Raw genomic sequence first — 21808 nt, 5'->3', positions numbered from 1 at the left:
TGTATAGAATTAAAGTTGTTTTGCGAGTTGTTATGCCCATAATTAAATGGCATGAAGGCACAACTGAGTGGCAAAGGTGTTCCGGCTCGTTAATTAAGGTGTGTGTAGGTGGTTGCTTATCTCATTGAGTTTATAAGTTTTTATTTCATTATACGCCATCTGCGTCAAAAATAATTTAAATTGCTACACAAAATTAGCATTATATAAAATATATGTATGTACGTTACTATGTGGTTAACACCTAAGTTCTTTTTTAAATAAAATCAATCACAAATGCCGAGTGTATACTTCAAGTATGCAGTTTAAATCTCATCTTCCTCGAGTCCAGTATCCTCTGGTGGGAAATCACCAACCTCCACAGCAGTTGGTAGCACAAAGCCACCGTAGTTTGGTGCGCATGTAAAGTAGGATTTGCCATCAATGCTAAATATGAGTAATTTAATGAAATTATGCGTACAACATATATATAAAATCATATATCTACCTTCCATTATTCTTGCCAAGTGGCTCATCGTACTCCACACCAATAAAAATACCCTTCTTGCCCTCAATTGGCCCATTGTAACGTACGGCACCACGCCGCACTGGATTGCCAGGCACTGTCACCTAATTTTTATAATTTACAACACATTTATATAATTTCTTTCAAATTTGCTTAAAAAAAACACTTTAAACACACACACACACACCTGACAACGCGCACCGATTGTACACAACTCAGCGCGCTCCTGCTCCAACTGTTTTTGTCGTTGCAGCTTTTCTTCTTTCTGACGCGCCTCTTCCTCATTGTATTTGCCCATGCGATTCTTTTTCAGAAAATTACGCACTGTATCCTGTTTGGTTTCGTATTGCTCATCGGTTAACTCGAATTTCTCCACATCCACTATCCAATTGAAGTTGTCGATTACATGTATGCGCATACCTGTCTCTATGGGCAACGCACCCAATAAGACGGTGTCATCATGCAGACTTGTGACCAGCCGATCACCATTATACAACTCCAATTGCATTGTGCCCGCATTGCCGCCTGTTATGATTTCCAATTTGCACTATGTAAAGAAATGTGTGTGTAGGTGTGGTTAATATATATATTTCCATAAATTAGTGCATTACAAACCTTCAGTTGGCCAATTGTCAGGCTTTTTGCAAACTTCAAATCCAATGCGATGCTATCATTTTTGGAATTCGATATATTGACTTTAACATAATCCTCGCCACTATTGATCTGCAGAGGCTCCATGATTACAGACGAATTGTGTGTATTACAAAAGCTAGTTTAATTAAATGAATTCAGACTTGTACTCCTTTTTTGTTGTTTTATGTTTCGCTATGACAATTGCTTATTATTGTGCCGCACTCTCACATATTTGACGCCGCAGATTTTATTTGTGTAATAACGCTGACAAATGGGAAGCACTGTTTGAATGTCGATAATGCAGTCACTGTTTTAAGTAAATTCTTATATGAAATTGCTCTTAATTATTATTTATTTGTGTTTAATGAACGATTATAAATAATTTTATATATTGCTGGTCCAATAATATGTTTATTGATTTAATTATAATATAAATAGTTATATTAAACTGGCTTAACAAATATAAAATTAGCACACTTACCGATTATCGTAACTATCGTTGTTTTGCAATCATCACCAGTTCGCAGTTTATGACAACTCATTCCCGGTTAATATTCTTCCGCTGTATTTTAAGTTTGTTAATTTCAAAAAAGTGCGCATATTAATAAATTAAAACCTAATAAATCAATTAAAATTATAGTTTATTTAGAAAAGCTTATTTGTAATGTGTAAGTTTAATCATCAATAATCTGCTATAGTTCAACTGAAATATAAATAATTTGTATGTTGACGTATTGCGTATCAATTTAAATCGTGTTTTTTTTTTATATAAATTAGTGTATTTAAAGCTAAAAGTGTTAATTTAAGTGTTATTGTTGCTCCCCTTCCGGGAAAAAAAGGATTTTGACCACAGCATGTGTTGCTGTTGAGTGTTCACATTTACTACATACACAGAAGAAATTCTTCTAATCATTGGTGTTGTTGTGGATTCTTATCGGAACATTTTTGTACAAATCGGTCATTTTTGATTTCAAGAGTGTATTTAAACACATGTTCAGGAATGTGTGTTCCACTTGAGTTTGAGCTTTACGTTCATATTACTGCATCAAAACCATCGCTCAGATTGGAATATTTGTTGTGCCATTACAATACAAACACCAGTTAAGGTATTTATTATGTATATTATTATATATTTAAAGAATTGTCTGCCTATTTTTTTGCTTCAATACATTTAAATTTGTTATTATTATTATTATTATATTTTATTTGCTATTAGAAATTCTTATCATGTTAAAACATGTTTCAAATAAGCAATTACTAAGAAACCCGTTACATTCATATAACACCATATGTTGGCCGCTGCCGATTTAATAATTCTGCTTTCATAAATTTCATTCAAATGCACCGCGTCCTCCTCCGGCTGCTCCACACTTTCCACAGACGACAGCTCTTCGTTGTTATCCAGCTCCGATTCAGTGGAGTAGTTTGGTAATTCGACTAAATTATGAAAATTAAAGTGAATATTTTTTTATTATTTGTTCTATAAAAGTTATTTATGCAAAAGCGCTTATGTTACCTTCCCCGCCTGTTGCAAATCTCACAATCTTACTGCTCTCACTCCAACCAAAGTGATTGCGTGCGAATACTACCACCTCGTAGACACTGGCCGGTTGTAGACCATGTAAGGTGTATGTTGTGATATGTATAGGTCCTGGGAAAGCAAGAAAATTGTGTTTATAACTTTAATTTGTATATTTAATTTAAAGTAAAACTACCGGCAGATAGCTCTGATGGAATGGTTAAAATAGTCCAATCGCTTTTGAAATCCGTGTCCAAAGTTTGTGGTGTTATGCTTGCTACAACAACAACAAGTATTATTAAATTTAATAAAAAAATATGTTTTACGTTGCTAAATTTCACATTTTTACCTGAAGGTATCTGTCTGAACTTTAACTTGAATTCCATTAGCGCCGACAAGCTTTCCGTCTGCCACACCAGCACATGTGACGTTGAACTCTGCACACCTGGATTGATTTTGAAGACACAAGGCATGGGACGTCCAGTCAAATCAATTGCCGCACTCTTGAAACCCAATTTATTCTCGGCACGACACTCATACAAGCCGAGATCTGAGTCGCGCACATTTCTTATAGACAATGTATGCTTGATGACAGTATTGTATTGCAAATTTGAAACGTTCGGTTGCATTTCGATCTCATAACGACTTATACGCGAATCGTAGCTCATCGGTACGCCATGATGAAACCAGTTGACAGTAGCGCGTGGCACCGCTTCGATCAGACACTCCAAATCGCTGCGTATGCCAACTTTAGTGTAGATTATATTTCTTTCCAAACGCACCTCTGGTGGAACTATAAATGATTTTCATATAATAACAACTATACCCTATAATTTCTCAACTACTTACATTGCACTTTTAAAAACATGCCGGCCACGGCCAGCTCACCAATACTATTGTTGGCCACACACTCGATCGGTCCAGTTTGCGCACGTGAACCCACTTCGATTTGCATGCTCAAGCGATTGCCGATCAATTGATTATCCACCAATTTACCATTCCAACGCCAATATAATTTCGGTTGTGGCACGCCTCGTGCTTCACAGATAACCTGAAAAACTGCACCAATGGGGAATTCCACAATACCTTCTGGTTCTGTTTTGACTGTTGGCGGAAATTGTACTATTATGCTGTGCATTTTTTGCACTTCAGTGTCATTGTCGGTTTTCAATGCGCAACTGTAATCGCCAGTATCCGTCGGTTGCAGTTGTGCAATTTGTAAACTACCGTTAGACCAAAGTCGTATGCGATCGGGTGTTAAGGTCTCATTGCTATCGCGTGAATCGACAATTAATTCGTCCTCCTTATACCAACGTACATACTGAAATGAAACTAGTTCGTGGGAAATTGTGAGTTTTATGTGTTATTGAATCTGACAATTTTTGTTTTGTGTTCAAATACAACTCTGTGCTAACTTATATTTGTTCTGAATACATAACAGGATCTCTAGATCTTTATTTTTTTGTATGTGTTTATAAACAAATCGCTACTTCGGCCAAATATTTCGTTATATCCCCTTAAACCTTGTCTTAACTATATTTTGATAGGCCGGGTTATTGAAGAATATCTCAAAATAATCAAGAAATAAATGGGAAAGGAAATTGTATCGAATGTAAAAATTTGGGTATAGATCGCAGATTTGATTTTCAATATGGACTCGGACAAAAACACTACACAAAGTGAAGAGATACGAAAAAGATCGTTCCGAGTTTGAGCAAATCCGTTCAAATATGGAATTGAAGCAAAATAAATTTTATGTGTGCAGTCGCGGTGACTGTCACAGAGCGGATATAAATCCGGGACCGGTCCAGCGATCGTAAATTACAGTATATAAAACTATTCTATGAGAGAATGTCTAACCTGTATCTCTAGGTTAGATTACATAGATTAGATTTTTTTAGACAGATACTACCACGGTGGACGTATAGTGTTCATTAGTGATAGTCATGGGGCTATCCAGGCAATAATATCCTTTGAAATAGATCGGCGCTGCTTATAACCTTGATATAGGTACCATGACATAAAGGTATACAAAGAAATGAACTTGCGGACCAACTGGCAAAAATAGACGCGGCTACCAGGCCGGTAGGGACGGAACCCTTCATTGCAGTTGGCCGACATATTATTAGAAGCCGTCAGCAAGAAGAGGAATGTAGGAAAGTAGGAACCGCTGATGGCTGCATTTGCAGGGACTTAGCCACTCCAAACTGTTTCCCGTATAACTTGAAAAGATTTAAAAAATTAATTGCGCTCCCTAGATACTAGCTGAGACAACCTGGCAAGCTGTGGCACCCTACACTGGCCACTGCAGACTGAGGTGCCACCTGCACAAACCAGGAACCTACTCGTCGGATCAGTACCGATTAGCGCAGTAGCGCAGTCACCTGAGCACTTTCTCGTTGACTGCCCGGCGATCGCGAAGTAAAGGAATGAGATGATTGGGACTCAGTATCCTCAAAGAGATAGTATCGCGTCCATCAGCCCTTGTACACTGTTAAGGTTTCTTAACGGGACGGGGTTAGATGGTATACTGTGATGATTGAAGAGGGCACAATTTATCTTAGGATTTCAAGATACATACCGACAACCTAAAAATTTATGGATCTTTCAAACTTAGTTTTTTATAGAAAAATAGAAAATAGAATTACTGTGTCTTTACACTGAACTCTATTGGTTTAAACATGTATATATTCGAATATACAATATCACCCATAAACGTTCAATATAGTATCTCCTCTTCAACATAACCCAAATAGCAGTTGATTTAGTCTTACTGAAATCCTCGTGGACTCCAACTGCGACCAAGAGGAAGAAAAAAATGTATGTAATAAAAAACATTTTTTCTAAAGTCAGGGAATGTAAAACGCCGCACTATACTCTAGAAAGCCCTCAAAAATGATTTAAGGCTGCTGAATCCCTTCATTTATAGAATAGTGTCAATGTCACACTCCACAAATTGGTAGAATTAAGCTTAATACGTACAATGATTATCACAAGGTAACAAAACGGTGTCGTTTTCCAGAAATCTGCTCGCCATATCGTCACGTTTCAACTCTGCGGGTTCTACAGTATTATCCAAGCTCGTCAAAGCTGAACTTGCCACCGCACAGTAAACCGCAATGGCGATAAGGTGGCATGCGGTTGAAATGGCTGGCGACATTGTATATTACTTTGATATTAAACACTTCAATTGAGATATATTTTGTAGTTTTTTGATTTTTTTTTTAAATTAATTTGTTTTTGTATTTTCTTTATGTTTGCCGCTATTTCGTTTTTGTGTCCAAGTACTTATGATTGTGACTTGACACTTATAAGGCACTTAAATGGCAAATTTGTTATCGATTTTTTATTTCAATATTATTTTCTAAATTCCAATGCTTTATAACTTCATATCCATATGCTTGCTTTCAACACAATAATTTGCTCACTGCACTACGATTTTTTGTATGTACTAATGTATCAATTAAAGCCTCTGAAATTGCATTTTTGCCAACGTTGCGCAACGGCCGAGTGTTTATCGCGTACTGATCGCCTCCAGCATGCCACAAAGTGTCTTAGCTCTGCGCTCTAGCGTTCTCGAGCACTGTAAGCGCCGCTTTGCTGCCAGCTTAAGTGATCTTTACCGCACGCTGTTGATCATGACGACGGTCTACTATTAAGAGCGAACTGGACAAAATGCGAATGAATGACGTCGTTTGCTTCCGTTTCGTCTGCCTTCCGTTTTTTTTCTACTTATTCTCTATTTTTGTATTTCGCCGATTGCCAAACAAATGCAGACATGACAGCCCCACTGTTGGAATGCATAAAATGCGATCACTCATGGAGCTAATGCAATTGTTTGTAAGTGTTTACAAGTCCAAAATTTTCGGCGACTTTGTTGAGAAATGCCCAAACGTGCTGCTGCCGCATAACTAGAGATAATCATTAGAAGAAAGTCATGGGAAGATTTCGACTCATGACTGCAAAGCCGAATGAAGTGAAAGAACTATTTTTATTTTTTTAATTCTAAGTGAACAAAAGATCGTGAGACACACACACACACACACACACACGATCCACATGTGTATTTGTATATTTAATATGTGAAAAGTCTTTGTAAGGTGACAATTTGGAGGGCGGTCTGCCGTTTAATTCAAAAGCGATTATTCAATGGCGAGCGGAAATTGAGAAAAATGAATGTGTAGCTCTTAAACGAGATTAAGTGACGGCGGTAGAAGATATTTGAAGCATAAATTTAAAAAGTGAGACTAAGAAAAATTGTGAGTTATTTAACCGGAGCTTCTAATTAACGGGCCTATAATTGTTATTATCATTTAAGCTATAGCTCCGGAATGTTTAAGCTGAACGGCTGTTACAGATCACTAACTGATATTCAGTTATACATATATACTTATATGTAAATGCGAATACCTTTCATGCTAGGTTGGAGATATGTAGCACATACCAGCCAATAATAAAGCTTTCAGAGTCTAGTATTTTCATTTTGTAGCCTAGGATAGTTCTGTAAATTACAGTAATGCGCTTAATACAGTTAAGAAGCAAATAAAAAATCTATAGTTTTGGGATCAGAAACTCGGTTTTGGTGTGCGGTATTCCTCTTCTAAAGCACCGTTCATATAGAGGACTCACTTCAACTTCTACTCATCCTTCCTGCCAATAACTATTTCACTTTCACATTCATACGCATAACAAAAATTCAAAGAGCCCCTCGATTAGAATAAGATATTAAGGATCACAATGCGAATATGTGTATGGCCTATTGTGCCATCGCCTATTATGACAGTTTCTCTTTTAACCCCGTCACATCAAGAAAGTTAGTAGTATTCCAGGGCTAATGGACGTCATAATATCTCGTTGATGATAAAAGGCCCCCATTGCCGGACTGCTTTTTCGTCGCAATCGCAGGGCAATCAAAGTGTAGATGCTCAGGTGTGTCTTCGCTTCTTGGTTACAGTATTGACATTGAACCGACGAGCAGATTCCTTGTTTTTGCTGTTTCTAGCCAGTATACAGTGCCATTATTTGCCTTAGTTTGTTTCTTGAGATCGCAATTAATTGTTTAAAACTTTTCTGGTTTGAACCCATAAGAAACAATTGGGAGTGATGAAGCCAGTCAGTAGCGATTCCTGGTTGCCAGTTCCTACAGGTCCTAAACTGTTGCTGTTAGATAACATAACAGTAGTGTTCTACAGATTTAGGTTCTGGTTGTGTCGTCTTCTTTAACTCAATTTGAACTTTTAAATCTTGGTCGATCATCATCATTGTCTTAGGCTTTGAAAACTCATTATTCATACTTTCCAACACTATAGTTGAACGTACACTTTTGCTCAGTCTTTAGTTGTCTGACGCTATACTAAAATTGACTTCATCTCTTGGTAATTGTTGCTTTTGTTGTAACCGCAAAAAACTTTACCCAACTAATTTTTATCGGTGAGACGACAGTCTGAAACGAAAAAAAAACACTGACCCGGGACCCCTACGTAACCGGGTCTCAGATCTGGGTATGAAAGTCGTGAATATGCGTTTACTTGTTCTAAGTCTAAACTCTCAACTGCAATGCGATGATTTACAATGACTTTCAGTTTAGTACTGGTCTCACTACATATGTCCCTTAATGAGTTACTCGGCTCTCTATTAGTGTAAACTACTTTCTATAACTGCGAATAAATACAAGACCAGACCAACCCAGTTTGGAATTGCTGAGTGAATCCCCGTTCGGAGAAAAAATATATTGGTAATTAATAACTTGTTAATTACTTTCTGAGAACTATCGTTATATTAATTAATATAATCGTCAATCCATATTAAGGTCACATCGTGGACTATTGTGTGTCTTGTTTTTTCAACTATCAACTAATACACACTTCCACAAAAAAAGTGAATAATACTCAAATCCACATAAATACGCAACTAATTTTCCAAATCAAATATTTGACAACAACAACAAATGGCGAAAAGTACACACGACTTGGCACAACACCCCAAACATTGACAAAGCGCGCCTCTTGTGTTGGCTCAAGTTAAATTTAATGAAGTAATTGGTCATAAATTGAATTGAATTTAAACGATGATACCACAAAGTGTGTGTGTGTAGCCAAAAGATGAGCATCATCAACGGTCACGCCAATCGCCGATGACGACGATGACGGCGGTGGCTAAGCATGTTGACAAGAATACTTAATTAAACTTGCAACACGCACTCACACACTCACATACTCCACATACTTTTCATCATATGTACATAAGTTTGTTGGAGTATCGCATGAATTCGATTGATATATCGACATAGTGGGAATGTGTGGCCCAGTTCGTGTGAGTGAGTGGGCATTCTTAAGCATGGACTATTGAAAAATAATTAAAGACTTTGCGACATCGCGACAGATGGTTTGACGTGTAAAACGCTTTCGATGTTGCTGATCTTTCCACATAACTGGCCGACCACGAATTACTAGCTGTTGATTGTTATCTTGTTGTAAGTGAATTGCGGAAAGTAAATTAATAAAAATGAGTAAATGAAAATTTGAATTTTTTTTGTTAAATGGTTAAATTTTTGTGAAATGGAATATAAAAATTAAAAAAAAAATCCGAAATTAAACAAAATATTTAGTAAAAAGATTAAATACTCTGTGTGAAAATAGAATTTTCGCTTTGGGCAGTAGTCTGCTTTACAGGCTTCAAAACATCGATTTTTTTGTTTTGTTTTAAATCTCTTCCAAAACTATCCAAGAATATGTCTTTAAAATTCTAGAAGCCAATTCGACATATTTTCGAAGCTAGATCAGTTTTATTGGCCGAGCGTCGAGCAGGTGTGAATGCTCAGGCAGAACTTTAAAGCGCGTTTTCTCGAGTTTTCATTTTCACAAGTGCTGGCGATCCGATATCTCCGATCGAAAAAAAAAACCAAAGTGATCTAGCTTCAGTATTAAATTATCTTCTATTTGAACTAAAAAAGTTGGATAAAATATTATTTAAACTACTTGTTTTGCAACTTAGTCAATTTTTTTCTTAAAAAAGTGAATTTTTCTTCAAACTTCGAAAAAATTTGGAATTTTATAACTTCTTCGGTATTTTTGTAGTTCACAAAGAAAAGAAATTTATAAAAAATAAAAAAAAAATTGGTTCGACTGTTTCAGCTATATACGTATGCATTTTCGAATAACACCATTTTTTGGGCGTGATAAGTGTCTAATTTCGAACATTTAGTATATCAATATCGGCAAGATCGGTTTTTACGGAATTTATCGTCACAGACAGACTGAGAATCAGCACCTTGAAATCCATTTTTACTGTTATTATGTCCATTTTAACAGTCCGAGCTCTGACGCCTCTACCCTAGAAGTAAAGTTCAGACAACTCTCTTTTTCAAAGTTTCAGAGCTTTTTGCTGTCAGAAGTCTGGTGGTGAGCTGTTAAACATAAATATCATTGCCACCATGAAAAGTTCCTTCATGTCGCCTGCAAAGTTTTTACATGCCTCTGTGTGAACTCCGTGGTTTAACGACAATACGTCAAAAAAATAACCTCTAAATAGGCTTAATTTCAAGCAAAATACACCGGTTCCTCTTAGAAACATGTCTACCGATTTTTACGAAGCTATTTTTACCGTACCCGCGAGTACCGAAACCGCTTAATATTAAATATGTACTTATTCGATTGCTACAGTAGAGATATTTCTCCTAGTTATTCGGTATACCCCAAAGGAACTTTCTTGAAATTCTTAACCAGCTTATAAAATCGGAAACAACTAAATTCGAAACTATTTTATGTGTTTGGAAAGTTTCCTGCACAAACATGATTCCTTGAACGATAAGAAACCTCGAATAATATTCAAAAAAAATTTCCAAGCTAAAACTTTAATGTGTGGGCTGTGAAATACAAAAAAAATTGTTTATGATATTCTATTATGATTAACAGCATACGGCTTTGGTTGACATTAAAATCAAGTAAACAACATCTTCAATATCATTTTTAATACAGTTACTCTACTATTTATTTTTTTTATTTTTGAATTCAACTACTTGTTTGTATGTATAGTTATATGCTCCTTTTGTCAGCCACTTATTGCTTTCTTCCACTTTGTCGCGCTTTCTTCCAGCCGAACACATTCAAATGCAAAAAAAGAAAATAATAGTCTTTTATTTTCCAATTTGACAGACAATTCAATGTTAATTCTATTTTAGTACATACATACACATGTATGTATATACACGTATGCATAAATAAGTATATTATGCGTAGAATAGGAAGTTCGTGGCGTGTAATAAATATTTAAGTTCTAAAAGAAATGCAACAGAAGCCTATATATACAGTACGAAGTATTTTTGAAAGTGATATGCACAATTTTTACAGTCTTCAACTTTCTTCCAACTCTTAATATTGATATCAGCAGAATCTTAGAGCCTAACAAAGTCTCAAATAAAAAATTTCAAACAGGTAAGTCACTCTAAGAAAGGTTTAGAGCGGTTATTCTTATAATTCATTTGGTTACCTAACCTACAAAGAGGGCACCCATCGTCCTATGTCAGCTGGGAACGAGCCGAGGCTCCGTTGTCCTCTTGTGCTCTAGCTTTGGATCACTGGACCTCTTGCGCGCTCGATAAACGCGAGTTCTGGTTAACAACTTGAATTCTTTTGACCCAGATTGAAACGCAGGAGGTCTGTGGAACTACTTGTACTTAAAAAAGTTCACCTTGCCGCAATAGTGGGAATACTCACATGACACTGCGGAATAGGCATACATGCGATGAAGCTAGGAATCCTGTCGGACGACAACTGTATAGTTGTATGGAGGAAGGCGAGCTGGAAACACCAGGTCATTCCCTCCTCAACTGTTCAGCGTTCGCAAGACTGAGGTTGAAATATCTCGGTAGATCTTTGACGAACCAACCGAACTTGCCGGAGTGGACATTAGCCGCCTCATAAAATTTGTGATAGGCTCGAAAGGCTTCGGTGATACATAAGAGTCTTCTTTGCGATCCATACTCAACAGTCTTTTGGCATCTCTAGCTGTCCAAGTGGGCTCAATCGCCAAGGCTCAGCCTTTAAGCTTAACCGAACCTAACCTATCTCGTCTATAAATTAATTTGACGTTATTTGTGAACTATCATGATTTATCTCTGATATACCAAACAAGCTCACGAATTGTCTCGGTTCGGAAAAGCACCCTGCTTGACATGATATATAATTTTTCTCAACACTGCCGATTCCACCGTCTGAGCTTGTGTGGGTTTATAAAAGATTTCTACATTTTCTGGTTATAATTTAATATATTTCATATGCTTAGCAATAATTTGTCTGTACTACAATTAAATATTTGGACATACAAAACTTAGGATCACACATATATACATATCAACTTATATACTATATTTACAGTAATTAAACACTATATACATTAGCACTAAAGTTTTAGAAGACATAGTAATGTCAGACTAAACTAGAAACATTACTCGCGTAGAAGCCCGTTGCCGGCAGCCTGCTGGTCTTGCCAGCGAGCCCACCAGCTTCGTCATGACTGTAAGCGTTGTAGGTGCCTAAGCCATTGTGAACTGCTGCTGTGGTGACAATGCCAGTTTCATTCAAACTCGCTGATTGCGATGCCGTGAAACCGATAGTAGCCGGCTCAATTGACTGTGCCACATTTTGTGTCACTTCGTGTGTCATCTGTCGCACCTGAGGTTGTGGAATCACATTCATCGGTTCATTATAAGTGCAATTTCCATTACAAATTGCGTCTGTACAAGTTGTACAACTTTTCGGATTTGCCTTTACTACCGCAGGTACCACATAGGATTTCGCTTTAAGACTACTCCTAACGGTTGGATCTCGTATATACGTATTCGCCAGCACTTGACCATTAAGCTTCTCTATACTTTTAACTGCGTTAGCAACATTGAACTTCGGCAAAGCGTTCGTGTATGCCGAAACATCTTCGGTTGTCGTTTTGTCGTTTGAAGTTGCTGTAGCTGTTGTAGTTGCAACACCTATTTGTGCACCCCTGCATTTGCGTTGTGATAAGTCGTGAAAGTAAGCATCTTTCGGCACATAACGTTCCGGCCAATAATTTGTCTGGAAGACATAATTCTGCGAATCTGGTGAGTCGGTCGCATGTGAGGGTGTCGAGCCGTGCGCCACACCGACTTTGTCGAAGATCTGTTGCGCATATAATGGCGCATTATTTGCGCTTATAAATTGCTGCGGCGTTTGCTGTGGTAAGCTTTCTAACGAGTCCAAGCAGTCTTCGCCCGGATGACTTTCCGTGTAGGAGGAATCCTGATAGCGCGCATCTTGTTCCACATATGTCGGTATCGTGAACTCACCAACTTGCGCCGACAAGCGTTGCATTTCGTTGAAATCGCGATTTTTCATAACAAACGCATGCGTTCTCACTAGATTGCGCGACTCTCTGCCGCTCAAATTTTCCAAAGGTAAGCCAACCTCTTTCAACATCGCCGCCTCTTTGCTCTCACTCTCAGCCGTACGTTGCACCTGAAAGAGTTCATCTTTATAGCCCAGCTTATCTTCTTGAGTGTACTCTGATTCGTTGCGTGTCTTTGCCAACACCAAACTATCATCGGCTCTTTGATGATTTTTGCGCAATGCGCTTATCACATTCTGTATGACGCTGCCGCGCTTCTGTATGTTGTACAAGTACTCGAGCTGTTGTTCATTACCGTAGTTGGTAATCGGTTTATCTCTGTATTGTGTTCGTTCAGCTGGCGATGGCATCGATGATGATGCTGTCGTTGTTGCTTCTTCCGTCGCTGCCGCAAAAGCTTTACGTTTCGCCGCGCTATGCGGCGTACGGAAATTACAATTGTAATCGGGGCTCGATATCGCACCAGTTTCGGAGCTCAACTGTGCCGGTGTAATGTTCGAAGCTTCACTATTCGATGGACTCAAATGCATATTCTGCACACGCGCGCATAAACCACCATCATCTGCGTCTATTTCCAATGCTTCTGCTGCTGTTTTGGTCTGTGAATTTGGTTCTATTTGTGCGGCAACTGTTAGGAATGTGCTCGTCTTAGCCAGTAAACTGCCCAAACGTTTCGAAACATCATAAAACTCATTGTTCGAGTCTTCGCTCAAAGGGTTCTGTATCTCAGTCGAGTGTGCACAAGATAACGCTTCATCCAGGCAGTCTTCTACAACTACTGCCGGCGCATTCGTATTTGCATCGAGCAGATCGTAACTGCGCGCATTCGCCATCTTACCCTCCGACATGTCGACTTTCTCCAGAAACTCAAGACTACGACAGCGTTTCAAAGTGTCGCATATTTCACGCGCCTCCCGTCCACGCGTCGTAACGTCCGCCGTTAAACGTAAGGGATCGCCACGTTTCAAATAGTTCTCCAAATATAAACGTCGTGTTTGACATTCCACACGATCGGCGATCATGGTGCGCGTCAACTTCTCAATTTGATGATTTGTACGCGCCGCCAACGCTTGCACCTTATCGTCCAAATGTTCCTTGGCATTGTGTACGTACTTGCGCAGGTGTCGCTTATTTGAGTTGATTTTATCCTCGATGTGCTTGAAGAATGGACCGCAGTAACAGATATTACCAATACCGATCGGCCCCTTGCGTATATGTCCGGCGAGATCTAAATAGTATTGTTCGCCGCGCTTCAGTGGCTCTTTGGGTAATGTCTCCAATTTAGGGGATGGAAATGCACGCATATCAGGAAAGTAATGACAGCCGTATGGCGACCAACTGACCTCATTCGCATGCGTTTTCGACGTGCATGGTGCAGCTTTCGTTTTATCCTCCTCACCCGTTGTCGGTTTGCCTTTCTTATTGCGTATGCGATGCGGATTATCTAAGATGTCCAATATTTTGCCGAAACCCTTACGTATTGCTATGTCGCGCGGCGTTTCGCCTTGTGAATTGCGTATATTGATTTCACTTTCGGCCTCCAGCAATATGCGCGACAATTTGTGCCTACCCATAGCGCTGGTTATATGCAAAGGCGTGTCACCATTCAGATTCTTCTTATTGACGTCGCAAAAGGCGGAGAGCAGTATGCGTGCGGCGCCTGCGTGTCCATAACGGCAGGCCGTGTGCAGCGCTGAGTCGCCATACTAAGGAACGCAAAAGATAATTAAGATTTAATCAAGTTCATTGAATACCCAAAAATCGTCCGCTTACATAATTCTCAATATCCGGATTGGCGCCAGCCATTAACAATTCTCTACAACTTTGATTATGTCCATTCTGTGCCGCCAAATGTAGCGCGGTAAAACCGGCAAAGTTCTGTAGGCCCAGCGTTGCATTTTGTGTTGTGCCGCCTCGACTTTGTTTCGCTGTTTCCTCCTTCTTCTTACTCTTCGCAGGCGGTTTCACATTGGGTTTGGGTGCGCAGAGCAACTTTACCGCGCGACTGAAACCGCGAGACGCCGCTTCATGCAGTGGTGTATTACCTAATTTGGTCTCCTTAGCGCTAGTATCTGCATTGCCAGCGAGCAGCGTCTGTAGCATTTCCTCATTGCCATTGGCGGCAGCCTCGTGCAGGCTGGTCCAATCTTTACCGCGGTCCTGTTAATTTAAGTAAAGCTTGATGTGAGTAATGCTCTTAGGTTAAGTGATTATTTCGCTTACCTGACTAATCGTATTTGGCAGCATAGTGTACTCTGATCTCAAGCAGTTGATATTTCATGTGGTATCTGTAAGAAACAGATATGGAATGATTAAAACCAGATTCCTCCAGCTAAATTTCTCTTATTCTTAATGTTCAATTTTATATTTGATAACATTTTCAGTAAGTCGAGATTATTATGAGATTAGAATTGATCTAAAGCTTTGAAAAATAAACTCATGGCTTTATGATGTTACTCATAGCTTCACACCATTAGTACCCTTGGTTTGCTTGTTCGAAATACGGAGATTTGCTCTGATCAAATTAAGAAATTTATTTAAAAGACGGTATCAATTTCATAAATTTCCTTCAAAACGTTTTCAATTGTTTTTCAATATTTTAATATGTGTCAATAATTTTCGTAAATGCCGTAATCAAGATAGTACCTTAGAAATTTGGTAATTCCAATTGAGATTATTTTTTGTTTAAATAAAAATGACTAGGACAAACTGTTATTCTGTGTTCTAGAATATATTAAATCGAACTATCTTATAAACAAATCTACCCAGCTTTGTTCTGTGGTCTCTTAAGATGTAGATAGAACATTTTTGCTTTTGGTGTCCCGAAAAAGTTCATTAGAAACCTAACAAAATTTAAATTGAGCGATATTTGCTCTGTATTAAAGTAAATTTTTTGAAAAAATCCTTAAATATTTATATTGGTCTACCACTTTGCTTCCGCCGTTTTCCAATAGATGTCTCTAGGTACAAGCACTGGCCGATTAAACCCATTTTTTTATATCGATCTTGGACATTTGTGTCAACATAAACCCAACAAAATATTTGTAGAGATCTGTTTGCATCCCAGACTTATTCTCAACTGAAAATATCACTTTTTGAGCCGAATTCTCGACATTTGCGGGAAATTTTGCTTTTCTTTTTTAATTCCCAGAAAAGTGCGGCTGAGGCTCATCGAATGCTTTCGGATACGTACGGTGAGGCTGTCCTAAGTGAAAAAAGCCTTAAATTTACAAAAAAAAACGGCGGAAGCAAAGTTGTAGACTTAATAAAAAAAGATTGTAAATATATTTTTTTTATAAAAAATAATATAACAATAATACAAAATTAGTGTTACTTTTTCTTTAATCCTTCATTTAAAAAAATTATATCATGAGAATAAAAAAGTCATGATATAAAAAATAGTTTAAAAAATATTACTTTAAATTTTTTAATAAAAAATATTTTTTTATAATTTAAATTTTTTATTTTTTAATTTTATATATATATTTCGGATTCATGTTCAATTTATTTAAACCACTAAAAAAAAAGATAATTTAATAATGAACTAATACATTGTTTGTGAATATTGTTATTAAGAAGTTATTATTCATTGAATTTTCAATTGAAAATATAAATTTTTAATAAAAAAAAAATATAAAAATAAAATATTAATTTTAATAATATTATTATACAAATATAATAATATAAAATTAATTTATATTTTGTGTAAAAAAATATAATATTTTATTAATTTCAAAATAATGTATTATTTTTTTTTTAATTTTTGTTAAATTAGTAAAAAAATATTTTTATAAGTAAAAAGTTAATAAATTTAATAATATTTTATTTATAAAAACAGAATAAACTAACAAATATTAATTTTCAGGTTGCTTCAAAATAATTAGTACAAATTTTTCTGATTTTTTAGCAAAACAAAAATTATTTGTATTTTAATTTATTATTTTCTATATTTTTTCTATTATTTTTATTTTTTATTTGTTGTTGTTTTTTTTTTTTTGTTCAAACAATACTTTCTTTTTTTAATTTATTTATATACATAGTCTGTATATTTCTTTGTGTAAGTCTTAAGCCTTTAACAATCAAATTTTATCAATTTATTGTAAGACACCCGAAATTGCGTCCCGTCTCATACACTATCGCACTTTGTCATTTATTTTCATTCATTCCTTTTATTTATTTTATTTTATTTCATTGTTTTGATTTAGTATTATATCTCTTTCATTAAGTCTGACCACAGCGTGTTTTGCATATCAAACATCAATAAGCAAATATAATATATGAAAAGTTAAAGGCAATATGTTCATAAGTCAATAATTCGCTCTGCGCCTGTGTAAAGCGAGCTACGACACGAACAATATAACGCAAGATTAGTTAGCTACCACCAATGCCATTGGCCTTCATTAACTGTTTACTTGTGGTTTTTTTCACAACACTCTGTTGGGCCACTAAAAAATAGGCCTCCATATGCATGCATGCATATTTACCGTACACCGTTTTTTTTCGGTGTTATGCAGTACATACACTTAGTTATTTAACCGTAATGCACATAGTTTTAACTGTATTTTTAATAATTTATATATTTTCCATGCAAATTTCTAATTTATGCTTGTAGATTTACATTCCAATTGGCGAATATTGTATAAAATTCGCATAAAATTCTATGTATGTGTGAAAATATGTATGTTTGTTTGTTTGTGCGCTAGTATGTAGGCTATTGATTCCCACTGGTGTCTTAAGCCTACGAATTGCGCATACAAAAACACTTGCATACACACACACACATAGGCGCGTTCGCATGTATATTTTGAGCCACACAGCACACTTCTTTAAACCAAATCACAGGAAAATTATGTTCATCAAATTGTCATATTCACACAATTTTTATTATTTGGCGTTGCATAAATTTCACTATGCGAAAGTTGTTTTGGCGTTATCAAAAGCGCAGGCGTAAAGTTGTACCATAAAATTCCAATACTTAATTTGTAATATTTTCATAGGCTGGTATTTACACACACACACACACAGATGTACTCTCCAGTTGTAGTACGCACATACAGTCAAACTTACGCACAACTCCAGTATAATAAATATTTGTGTGTGTCTACGAGCGCGAAAACGGCAATAAAGTACTTCCAACACCGTTCACCACATTCATTTCGTTCAATGTCTTCACGTTAACTGTTCGCTGCTGTGGAGGAAATTACTCAAATCCATAGCTGTTGGGCCATAAACCGGTTTAAAGCCAACTCAAACTTGGCTTAGAGCGCGTTCGCGACGGTTAAAAAACATATGGGTCCAGTTGGAAGTGAATATGAATGAAGTTTTAGTGCTTGTTGGCAACCCTGTTAAAAGTATTTATAATTTTTATAAAATTGAATATAATTTATCTTCAGTTGCCGGTATTTTTAACTCAAACTTAGTTTCAGTAATCTCAATTTGAATCTCCCATGTTGTTGTTGTTGTTTTTTTTTTTGTTACGGTTGTTGTAGCGGCCAAATAATTTTAAGGAAAGCTGCCGAGTTGAAAAATCTTGGTCGGTTAAATGTTCAAGATTCGATCATCGTCAGTCTCCCAAATTCACATTGGATTCTTTAGCTAACGACCATTACTTTATAATCCAATCACAGGCCAATTAGAATTAATGTTGAATAAATCGACGCTGCCGTTTCCATCTTGCGATAGTTGCTTGGAAAATGTCGAACTCTAGAGATATTAGAAAGATTTGATGTTTTCCTAATGGATCTATGGATCTTTGTTTTACAACAATAAAATTCCGAAACATTCATTTATTTTATGTTTCTATATTATTCTGATAACATATCCAAATAATAATTCATTTATTCATACAACGAATTCACTTAATATAATATACAATTTTCAAAATATTCGGTTCATTAACAAGTCTCGGTTCGAAACGAATACGAATATTCGTTTGTACACTCATTTTCGTTTCCAACACATCCGGCAGCGCCGATCAGCTGTCAGTTTTTACGCGAATATTCTCGATTTTGATTTGGTCTGTCAAACAGTCACACAGAACGTGATTTCATAGAAAACTGCTCAGCTAGTGAATTTGCAAAAAGCAAACGCTCGAAGAAATTTCAACGTTTTATTAAACAAATATTTAGTGTTTAAACCATTTAGTAAATTGTTTAGTAAATAAATCAACAAAACAAAAAATGGCAAAGTGGGGTGAAGGTGATCCACGTTGGATTGTTGAAGAACGCCCTGACGCAACGAATGTCAACAATTGGCATTGGACGGAAAAAAATGCTACACCTTGGTCCAAGGACCGTTTAACACAATTGTTTAAAGGACTTAAAATTGGTAAACATTTTTCAAATGCACTTTCATTCAAAAATATATTGTCGAATATATTTAATAACTTTTGCAGACAAGGATGGCATCGAATGTACTGTAGATAATGTTGACGATTGTACTGGGGAAGCAACAGTCAATAATCGTAAAGGGAAACTTATATTTTTCTATGAATGGAAATTGGTGCTTAAATGGACTGGAAAATTATTGAATAATAGCAAATTAGAACATAAAGGCAAAATCACTATACCGAATTTGTCGGAAGAAAACGATTTGGATGACATAGAGATCACCATTACCATTGACGAGTCCAACGATGAATCAGAAAACCTCAAACAGTTCATGTACAACATTGGACGAGATGTTGTACGAAAACAGGTGGCGTTGTATATCAAGGAATTGAAAGAGGAATATTCGAAAAATCTTATACTTCCCAAGAAGGGTGAAGAAAACACGGCAGTTGCGCCAAAGGTAAAACAAGCTGGTTCCAGTATCGCCGCGGAAGCTAATTTATTAAATAGTGCAAATAATGTTAAAGCCAGTGATAAATCAGGGAATAATGTTGGTTGTAAGTTAGACGTAAGGACATTAAAAATGGCTGTTGAGTTCAATTGTAGTGCGAACGATTTATATAACGCCTTGACAAGAGAGGATATGTTAACCGCTTTCACCCGTGCGCCAGTTAAAGTGAGCGCTACACGCGGCGGAGAGTAAGTAGATAAAATATTATGTGTATTTTCTATATAGAAAGTTTACTACATATTTTTAAATGACAGATTCGTTTTGTATGGCGGCAATGTGCTCGGTAAGTTCGAAGAACTGGTGCCAGAGAAGAAGATTAAACAAACTTGGCGACTGAAAAACTGGCCTTCAGGACATTACTCACAGGTTGTGATAGACTTGGATGAAACGGTAAGAAATTTTTTTATGATAAAAGTTTTTATTTTCTGTGATAATGCTTTTCAAATATTTCATCTACAGAAAAGCAACACCCAATTGAAGCTAACACAAACTGGCATTCCTGCGTCCGAATATGATGCTATGCCCACAAACTGGCACCGTTACTACTGGGAAAGCATGAAGCAAACGTTCGGTTTTGGCTTATCTATATCGGGTTTGTGGTAAAACTAGTTAGTTGTGTTAGGCGTTGGGTAGTTAAAGAAAAAAATATCGTTCATATAAACAAAAACCTCATTGTCCATAGACGTATATGTATATATATATGAATATGTATGTATATTGAATGAACAACAACAACAAACAAACACACTTCGAAGAGCTGCAGCACCTTATAGGTTATTTAATTATGTACCGTTTAGAAAATATTTATAAACGCTTGAGTAACAGCCAAGCCTCGCGTGTGCTTGGTTATGACTTCAACTAGTTAAAGATGGTCGTCTCTTTTCTTACGCAAATTACAAAAAAAAAAAAAAAACAATGAGGAAAATTGCTACATTTCGATACATATGCTGATCTTTGGATAAAAAAAAGTTAGAACAAAGTAATGAAATCAATGTATATTTTAATTTGAGCACATGTATTGAATATTTCGATCCTTTTTATTTTATTTAACATTTTTAGAAATTATATTGCCGATGTAATGTCTTGAAAACAAAAAGTCGCAAATAAACGAAAAATCTGGCCGCAGTTTGAAGGCAACTAATAGTTGAGTTTTTCTATTATTAAATTGATGGGAGGGTGTTAAGGGTAAAAAGGCCTATTTTCAATATTTTTTCTATGTAAAATATTATCTATTAAATCAAACTTTTTTCTGTCTTATAGATACATATTTAAAGAATAATTTCCGAAATTTTCAAAAACAAAACTTGAAAAAAAAACCAAAAATAAGTGTTTTCGGTAAGACCATAAACTCGTACTTGAACGACGGAAAGACAAAAAAATTAAAAAATTTAAATTTTGGCAGACATTTTTCCAAAAACAATAAAAATCTCGTCAAATTTGCTTGACATTTTGTTTTTTAAAATAGTTGTAATTGAAAAAAGAAAAAATTCTTCGTTCAAGCACGAGTAAATTGTATCTCGAACACCTGTGCAAAAGTTCATCAAGGTCGGTTGAGTACTTTTCGAGAACATTTGACAACCGACTTTGAAAACACGGTTCCGAGAAAACCGCGTTTAAAGTTTTAAGTAGCAATAAAACCATACTTGGAGCGCACATTATATATATATATATTATTCGGATCAAAATTAGGGATATTCTTGAGATGTTGTAGAAATTAATAAGCAAAAAACAAAAAAAAGATTTTCGAATCCACGAAACCCATGTAACCCCTTAAGGTAATGAGCTTTATTGTCCAAAATAATCAAGTAATAGTAGTAAATAATTAGTAATAAATAATTAAGTAATAATAATTTGTATCTTACCAAGGACTGTCGGGCATCTAAAAAATTATTTGGAGCAAATTGTATGTCGCTACAACAACAACAAAAACAAGCTGA

The 21808-nt window shown here is 36.2% G+C and overlaps 5 protein-coding genes across 10 annotated transcripts in view; 2 read left to right on the top strand and 3 right to left on the bottom strand.

The window, feature by feature from the left end:
• LOC105210344 (muscarinic acetylcholine receptor DM1) overlaps positions 1-21808 on the top strand; it is a 74298-nt gene that overhangs the window by 24443 nt on the left and 28047 nt on the right. For 2 of the 5 annotated variants that reach the window (XM_054235157.1, XM_054235156.1), the window contains exon 1: positions 1667-1803. The exons of the other annotated variants lie outside the window; for them this stretch is intronic. The gene's annotated coding sequence lies outside the window, so the exon portion shown is untranslated. Of the gene's footprint in view, positions 1-1666; positions 1804-21808 lie in introns of those variants that run through there. 5 annotated transcript variants of the gene reach the window in all.
• Positions 125-1305, bottom strand: LOC105210348 (tubulin-folding cofactor B). The gene is made up of 4 exons (XM_011181235.3): positions 1118-1305; positions 690-1049; positions 485-606; positions 125-423 (listed from the first exon to the last, which is right to left on the bottom strand). Exons 1-4 carry the CDS (start codon positions 1238-1240, stop codon positions 303-305), a joined length of 726 nt encoding a protein of 241 aa, XP_011179537.1. The 5' UTR covers positions 1241-1305; the 3' UTR covers positions 125-302.
• Positions 1176-6568, bottom strand: LOC105210347 (neurotrimin). Of its 2 annotated transcripts, XR_008472060.1 has the most exons (7): positions 5637-6568; positions 3504-3986; positions 3004-3447; positions 2851-2931; positions 2652-2786; positions 1617-2572; positions 1176-1442 (listed from the first exon to the last, which is right to left on the bottom strand). XR_008472060.1 is itself a non-coding variant. In XM_011181234.3 (6 exons), exons 1-6 carry the CDS (start codon positions 5812-5814, stop codon positions 2361-2363), a joined length of 1533 nt encoding a protein of 510 aa, XP_011179536.2. In that variant the 5' UTR covers positions 5815-6568; the 3' UTR covers positions 1176-2360. The 2 variants fall into 2 exon arrangements, 1 of the variants encoding a protein (XP_011179536.2); XM_011181234.3 differs by having other exon boundaries at positions 1176-2572.
• Positions 11871-18392, bottom strand: LOC105210346 (uncharacterized). Its single transcript, XM_011181233.3, has 4 exons — positions 18099-18392; positions 15255-15319; positions 14805-15191; positions 11871-14737 (listed from the first exon to the last, which is right to left on the bottom strand). Exons 2-4 carry the CDS (start codon positions 15276-15278, stop codon positions 12080-12082), a joined length of 3069 nt encoding a protein of 1022 aa, XP_011179535.2. The 5' UTR covers positions 15279-15319; positions 18099-18392; the 3' UTR covers positions 11871-12079.
• Positions 19035-21012, top strand: LOC105210345 (activator of 90 kDa heat shock protein ATPase homolog 1). Its single transcript, XM_011181232.3, has 4 exons — positions 19035-19358; positions 19426-20059; positions 20126-20261; positions 20331-21012. Exons 1-4 carry the CDS (start codon positions 19211-19213, stop codon positions 20472-20474), a joined length of 1062 nt encoding a protein of 353 aa, XP_011179534.2. The 5' UTR covers positions 19035-19210; the 3' UTR covers positions 20475-21012.

This window comes from Zeugodacus cucurbitae, chromosome 6 (assembly GCF_028554725.1).
Source record: "Zeugodacus cucurbitae isolate PBARC_wt_2022May chromosome 6, idZeuCucr1.2, whole genome shotgun sequence".
Lineage (NCBI taxonomy): Eukaryota > Metazoa > Arthropoda > Insecta > Diptera > Tephritidae > Zeugodacus > Zeugodacus cucurbitae.
The sequence above is the reverse complement of the archived record's forward strand: the minus strand, read 5'-3'. Positions and strand labels throughout refer to the sequence as shown.